The following is a 7916-nucleotide window of genomic DNA, read 5'->3' as shown; positions in this document are numbered from 1 at the left end:
ACTTTGATAAGTATGTTTTAACTTAAATAGGGATGGTATAATAAAATTGTGGGGTCTGCGTTTGCGCCTGGCCTCCATAGAATGGAAATAAGCACAAACTTTAATAAAGACTTTTCATATCTATCTGCGTAAGTATACTTTGATAATTATGTTTCAGTTTGAAGAAATATGGTATAATAAAATTATGGGGTGTTCATTCGCACCTGACCTCCATAGAATGGAAATATGTCACAAAGTTTAACAAGGTTTTTTAATATAGATCCACAGAATATTGTGATAAGTGTTTCAGTGTAAACAGGTATGGTATAATAAATTATGGGGTTTATCTATTTTATTTTTACTTTCATCATATTTTTTCTCTGGTTTTGATACCACCAAATTCGAAGCTATCTCTTTACAACCCTTCCTTTACATAATCTATCATACTTTCATAAATCAGAGTCCATTTTCTGTAGGGTGTTTTTGAACCCAGTCAACAATGGGTACTTTTGCTAGCATATATATATATATATATATATATATATATATATATATATATATATATATAGGCAGAATTTTTTCATTCTAACATTTAAGTTTGGTAATTTTTTAGATAAGGATCATTTGGATCGTTTGAACTACTGTTCTCATCTTGCATACTATTCTCACAATGTTTCGGCCGATGTAAACTCCATCTGTATCTTGTTGAACTTCAAATTGTCTCTGTCGAACTCTGGAATATGTATAGAATTTCAAACGAGACTTTATTTATTCCATTTTTCTCGTTCTGTCAGCTATAACCGAGTAGAAGTCTTAAGTAATTTTTATTTTTGGGATTCATCGGACGACTGTTCTCATCTTGAATGCCATTTTCACAACATTTCGGTTGATTTAACCTCCAACCTTCTTCAGATATATCTTGTTGAACTCGAGAATGTTTCTGTTGAACTCGGGAATTTGGACAGAATTTCAAACGGAACCCTTTATTTACTTCATGAGGGTAGCATGTTCTTGTTCCATCTGCCATGACTGAATAGAGGTTTTAAGTAATTCGCCCACACTGAGGATTGAACCTTCAACGTTCTGGAGAATATCATTTTTACAATTGATTTTTTTTCAAGTACACTAACCACTGCACCACGGGTCCTCTACTGTTTGCTGTCCAGACCTTATGGCCAGATTCTTGATACAGTATGGTGTTTGGAACAACTTCCCCAAGACTGGAGCGAAGCAATAATCTTCCCCTTCTACAAAAATAGCGACCATCATGATTACTGTAACTATAGAGTCTTAAAAAGCGACTTTGATCTCGCCAGGAAATAAGATGATCCATGAAATTGCAAATCTAATAAGCCATAATTCGAACAATTTTTCTCTATGGATGTGAGATCTGGCCATTGTACTTGTACAAGAACAATCTTCATTTACTTGAGGTCTTTGACCACTACTGCCTCTGCTGTATCTTGCACATTTGCCTCTCCGACCAGATCATCAACTCGACCATCTGTGCTAAATGTAACATTCGTGGAAAAAACTCTGCTCAAAAGGAGACTCCGGTAGTTTGGTCACATGCTACACTAGACTGGTGAGGAGTTTATCTGTAAATTGGTGGCATCCAATGCATCCACTGATTGTAGGAAGTGTCAAGGTGGCCAACTCAAGGCATGGATCCCAATGGCAAAGCTAGACCTGGAACTTGTATCCGATGCTGGGATCACAAATTGCTGAATTATGCCGTTGACTCTGCTGCTGATCGACGAGGGTAGACAACCTTGACACATGATGCGGTTAACATCATTGGAGCTTGCTCAACCCACCCTGGGTGAATACCGCTACAAGTAAATAAATCTGCCAGGATGCTCTACTAGTCTGTATTTCGTTTAATCAGCCAATCATATTCTTGTGAGGATACATGCCTATTCATTACATCATGTATATTTTGAATCTGCAAAATATTTTAAATTTGTATTTGTTTTATTTGTTTTACCATTTGAGAAATGAATGTCTCATCACACGTTAAAAAGATGATTCAATAAAAAAAAGTCCAAAATTTTTCCAAATATTTATTCTTAAAGAAAATATTAGAACTTGAAAAATACAACACAAAAAAATGTCATTACATTTTGGAGAATATGATTGAAAAAGTATCAACATTTGTTATCTATTTTTTTTTTCAGCAGTTTATATGATTTTGGTTGTCATGTTTTTTATGTTTAGTTTTTGATTATCTTCAAACAAGGCATATTGCTACTTCAACATAACAGGCTCTTGTAATAGGAGTCAGATTTGTAGGAGGACAACTCAGATGGGGAGTGGAGCAGCAAGATGTTTTGCTTTTTTTTTACATTGGATGTTGATACAGTTGGGGAAATAAGGAGCAGGGAGCATTCCAAAAGAAATTGACCAAGGACAGAATATCAGAATAATAAATCTTGCATAATCTTCAAACCTGAAGAGGTGGGATTTTGCTGCTAATAGGGTGGATCGCAGGTATTTATGTTGAAGGGATACATTATTTTGTTCTCTGCTGATCAGGTGAGACAACTCAAAACAACAAAAAATTCAAATAAAATGGATGCAGAAATAAACAAGATTTATTTTGAATCTTAACAAAAAAAAAAAGTTGCTCTGTTCATCAGGAATTTGAAATATGGTTACGCAATGAAAGATGGATTCCCAAAACCCAGTTTCTGTTGCATTTCTTCGAGTTCTTTGATTACCTCCTTATCTTGAAAGCCAAGCTGCGGACAAAATAAATAAATAAAAATATCAAAAGATTAAAAAAAATGATGAGAGTCAAGATTGTCTGCTCTTCCATTTTGCTGGTTAAGCGGATAAGAAAGCCCTTCTTAACTTAAAAAAAAAAGGGGTAAGACTCACATTATCTGAGAGGAAGATAATCATAATCAAAAGGGACCATATCTTGCTTGTCACTGTTGTTCTGTCTGCAGAGCAGAAATCGGAAGTCAAAAAGAGCACACAATCTTGACTATAATCAAAACATTTGGTGTTTTCACATCTACGTTATCACACTCTTTTGTAATAGTATTTTCAAGTCAAATTCAATTTTTACACTATCTTTCTTTTTTTTATTATTAAATTGTTAGGTGAAAGTACAGATTAATTACAAAACACCCTCCCCTTCCCATGTTAAGAAGGGTTTCTAAATAATTTATTCATTATAATAATTTATTATTCCAGCACCATAACATAGATGCACAAGTACCCCAAAATTATATCATAACAACTGTGATATAACGAGCACTCATTCTATTCATTGAATAGAAGTGAAAATTATGGAAGGGAGGATGAAATTCAACCATTAGGAAGTTTGTGAAACCATGTGACTTCCAGAGGAAGGGAAATCTTCCTTTTTTCCATTGACAACTTAGGTAGGCGGATGCAAGACATGGCTCTTTCCCCAAGAAGTCCCATTGAGGGTTGGAGGTAGTCACGCTAGGGGTAACAAAGCAAACTATCTTATTTGCCTATCCATCTGTTCATCTATCGCTCTCTCTGTCTTCAAAGATTAATCAACCCACACTTGTTAAATTCCGAACATACCTCACCATGTTTGTGAATATTTCAAAGTCTGAATATTCCACGTGTGTTAATAAACTTCTTATAAAAACTAAACATCAGCTGCCAAGTGATTGTATCCACAGATGATCAAAAACCTGAGTTGTCGAAGACAATAACGGGTGTATATACATGTATATATACATATCACACACAAATAAAACTGACAACATTAATAATTAGATTGATTCAGCAGTTCTCATAAGATCATGAAAGTTAAGCAATGTCCAGCCTAGTCAGTACTAGATGGGTAATCATTTGGGAATTGCAGTACTGTATTTGTGAACACGACAATACTTTCTTGTAAAAAAAGAAATGGCAACAACGTCATCATCATTTATGAATGAGATCACTAATATTCATGAGAAATTTCTTCCTTTGGAGGAAGCCGGTTGAACCCACTCAGGGGGAATATCGAACCAAGTATAGCGGTAGGTATATACATAAATGGTTCAGATAGATTCGTAGGGATTTTTTTTTATGAAAATTACTCCAGACAAGGCATGAAGCCACTTGATGTAGACAGCTTAAAAAATAATACTTCAAGGTCAAAAACTAGCTAATAATAAGTGCTAGATGAATAAATTCTGACCCCAAAACAGTAATTCTTCCCTTTTTGTCAGAAACATTGTCCATGAACTGCTAGATTTTGGAGTTGCTTCCCGGTTTCTGGCTTCCCTGACTGTACTAACATGCAAAAGTTTAAGTGTAACATGAACAGACAGTTCTTGCTGCTCAACTCCCTACATAGTTTATTTGTAGATATGGTGTCAAATAGTAACCGCTTTATGTCCAAGTGGCACTGTGCCTTGTTGGGGATGAATAAGAGAGTGTTTAAAAAAAAAAAGAACAAATGAGAAAAGCGAAATGCTAACATTATATTTGTTACTAATGGAGATTTGGTATCTGTCTCAAACCAAAAATTTCCTATTACTTCTATTAATTGTATGATCTTTGCAATTACAATGCAATTCAGAGGGAGTCATGTAGTATCTGTTCCATTGTCATGATATGGTATTTCAGCAACTTTATTTCAGATCTTTCCCCATTGGCAGTTGCACGCTGGTCCTACATTTTTTATATTTCATAGGCGTTGGACCCCCTCACTTCCCTGAGTGTACCGAGCCATTTCAACTGGTCAGCTTTTCAACTCTAACTTCTCTATCCAACGACGACGCAACTTTAATTGAAAACTGTACACGTCTCAAAATCTATCTTCCTATCATGACATCATTAATACACGTTGCACTACAATCATCACCTGATGTTTTTACATAAATTAACAACAACAATTAAAAATATGAACAATATGAAATATGATTTTAGAAAAGACAAAAAAGGTTGGTTAACAAAAGATACATTTGTTTAGAATTACTGTAATTATCAATGTAACAAAATAACGATGGCTTGGTGAAACTCAGGTCAAAAAAACAGGACAAGCGAGTGTAGGTTACGAGGAAGAAGGAAAGTAGTCAAATTAAACAACAGCCAGCAAACCTGACTTCGAGTGACTATTCACTCTATTAATAACGAAATTCAATGACAATAAGATTCCTTTTTTTGTTTTTCTTTTAAATGTTTGGTCAATAATAAAATTTCAAAAAACTATTTATCACTAGTCCAGAAGGTATTTTCTGCAACTTTCCGTGGGTTGAGGGGGTGTATTTTCCTTTTTTGTGTTTTGGATTCTTTCGGCTGGACTTATCCATGAATCAGGAACCGGAGTTACCTTATCGGGTACAAGCTGATAACTGATCTGCTTCCCTTTTCACAACCTATTTATATGGCACCATAACCCATTCTAGGTTATTGCAGAACCCTCTGGGACCTTCTAGATCATTCTAAAACTTCTAGATCCTTCTAAAATTTCTATTATTATACTCTGGCTTTTAAACTATTTTGTGAATTAAAAACTTTTGGGATTTGATTATTAGGACTGCCTAGAATACTTTAGAACACATTTTAAACTGTTTTAATGATTTTTTATTATTTTTTTATAGAAATGCTCCCTCATAACAATAATAATCGACTAGTTTACTTTCTGGCATTGCCCGGAACTAACAACATAACAACAAGTGATTACCTACCAAGATTAAAGAGCACTTTACCAAAACCTTTGGTAGGCGATGGTGGTTCACAAACTGATGAGCTTGGTGTTCCAAGTTCGAATCCATTTTGTTTCATAAAAATCACCTCCATTTAGGATGTTGACAACCTTCTCGTGGTCCCTCCTATAAGTACCTGATGTCTTTCTAGAAATAATTCTGACTAGAAAACTATCGGGGAAACCAATGCTAACAATAGAATCTTCAGATTCATACGATGACGATGATGATCATCATCATCATCGTCATAAGAAGAAGAACGTTTTTGTTAATTTGATTTTCAAAATCAAGATGGCCGATGAGATGGACACAATTTCAAAATAATCGTACCTTGAGTGCGTACTTGAATGATTGTTCTGCTTCATATTTCCGTTGTTTTTTAAGACAAACTAAAGACAAATAAGCCCACACTTCAGGGTCCATATTGTTTAGGATATTAGCTTCACACAAGCATTCTTCTGCTTCAGATATGTTATCCATCTACAAAAAGAAAAGGAAATTCAAACTCAGTATCTTAGATCGTTAATTCATATTCGTTAACATTATGCCACTGATGATACTAGATCAGGCTGTCTGAAGATACTGTCTTTCTGACCTCAAATGCACTAAATATAAAACAAAACAACCAAACCAAATCCCATAAATAAATATTTGGAGATATAAAAGAACCTTTACCAAAATGACCAGTTTTGGTATTTACTAGCCCGTAAAACAAAACAACCAAACCAAACACCATGAATAAATATTTCAAGATATAAATAACTTGAAGTATATAAACTTTTTTTTTTACATAGAAACTTTTTTTAAAGCCTTAAAAAGATTGATATGCCGTAAAACAAAACAACAAAGCAAAAGTAAACTATTCATTTATTCATTTATTTGTAGATTATTATCGTCATTTTCTAGTTGATGTTTCACAACGTTTCGGCTAACTATTGCTTTGGCCTTTATTTATTTAGTTGCGGACTGATATCCTCATTTTCATAGTTGTTGTTTCACGATGTTTCGGGGCCCGTGGTGTAGTGGATAGAGGCATTGAGTCTCTACGGTTCCAGATGACCATTGTCTGAAGATAGCAGTTTAAATCCTACCCAAACAGGCTAGAGGATTAGTTGGCCAAAACGTGGTGAGACAACAACAACTATGGAAGGCAGTAATTGCTGAAGATACACTTAAGAGACTCAGCATTCCTATCCTGCCGTGGTTAACCACCTGAAGAAGGCCAGAGGATGAGTTGGGCGAAACATTGTGAAACAACAATTAGAAGATGAGGATAACAGTCTGCAAATAAATAAATCATCTCAAAAGGATTTCAATAATAAAAACAAATCAAATTAATATTAAAGTAAAAGACGGTCACACATTAAATTACATTGTTTAAACATATACTTTCAAGTCTGTTTGTTACATATACGTCATCTGCTCATCCTGTGACTGTAGTGTGTGAAATTAAAGTTTCACAACAACACAAAGCAAAGAAGAATAGTCCAAATTTGATAAAAACGGACTTTATTGAGGTGTTGATGTTGCCTTGCTGGCAGTGAATGACGTTCCGACTGATATTTAGAGACGCTTGAACTCTTAGTTTATCATTGATTTAGTCATTTTTTTACATGTAGTGTTTATCCCAAAGCTTCCAATGAACTCATTTTTGTCTCTTACTCACTTTCTCTTGTAGCCATGTGACATCATGTCCGCTTCCAATACAGATCAAGATGGCCTTGAGTGCACTTGCTGACCTGATGACCTCAGGTTCCTGTGTACGTATTAATTGAAATCATTAGCTGAATACTAGCATAGCCCTTTTTAGATTTAGCATGTTTAGAATGTATAACTTGATGCTTCAATGTCTGTATTTCCGTTGGTATCATTTAACAAGATTTCATTGGCTGCGATATTGGCTGAGTTTTGTGTTTCTACGATGAACAGAACCAAAATTATTGTCATTTTTTTTTTTTAGAATGTTTTGTTAAATCTAGTTAATTATCTCCCTTATACCCTTATATATTTAGATGAAGTCAAAACAGGCTTACCTCCCTTTGGATGTGTACACCGTGATTTGGACGAGAACTTACGAGACTACACATTGCTGACATAGGACGCGCGGCTTTCTTTGTTTTTGATATTGTTACGTGCTCAGAGCACAAGCACACGTGTTAAAATGAATCTCTTATTTTTAATTCATAAATCTATACCTATTACAGGAATTCCCAAAAACTATATACATAGTTACATCTAACACATCATTGGGTA

At 34.7% G+C, this 7916-nt stretch overlaps 1 protein-coding gene across 3 annotated transcripts in view; it reads right to left on the bottom strand.

Moving 5' to 3' along the window:
- Nucleotides 1-2555: 2555 nt before the first annotated feature.
- LOC145294128 (cilia- and flagella-associated protein 70-like) overlaps nucleotides 2556-7916 on the bottom strand; it is a 147667-nt gene continuing 142306 nt past the window's right edge. For all 3 annotated transcript variants that reach the window (XM_080141234.1, XM_080141233.1, XM_080141235.1), the window contains 2 exons: nucleotides 5994-6143; nucleotides 2556-2720 (listed from right to left, as the gene is read on the bottom strand). In XM_080141234.1, coding sequence (XP_079997360.1) covers nucleotides 2634-2720; nucleotides 5994-6143 — 237 coding nt within the window. In that variant the 3' untranslated portion in view covers nucleotides 2556-2633. The remainder of the gene's footprint in view (nucleotides 2721-5993; nucleotides 6144-7916) is intronic.

The sequence above is a fragment of the Euprymna scolopes genome, chromosome 15 (genome assembly GCF_053919585.1).
Source record: "Euprymna scolopes isolate OS-2025 chromosome 15, ASM5391958v1, whole genome shotgun sequence".
NCBI classification, from domain to species: Eukaryota; Metazoa; Mollusca; class Cephalopoda; order Sepiida; family Sepiolidae; genus Euprymna; species Euprymna scolopes.
This window is presented reverse-complemented; position numbering and strand designations above follow the sequence as displayed.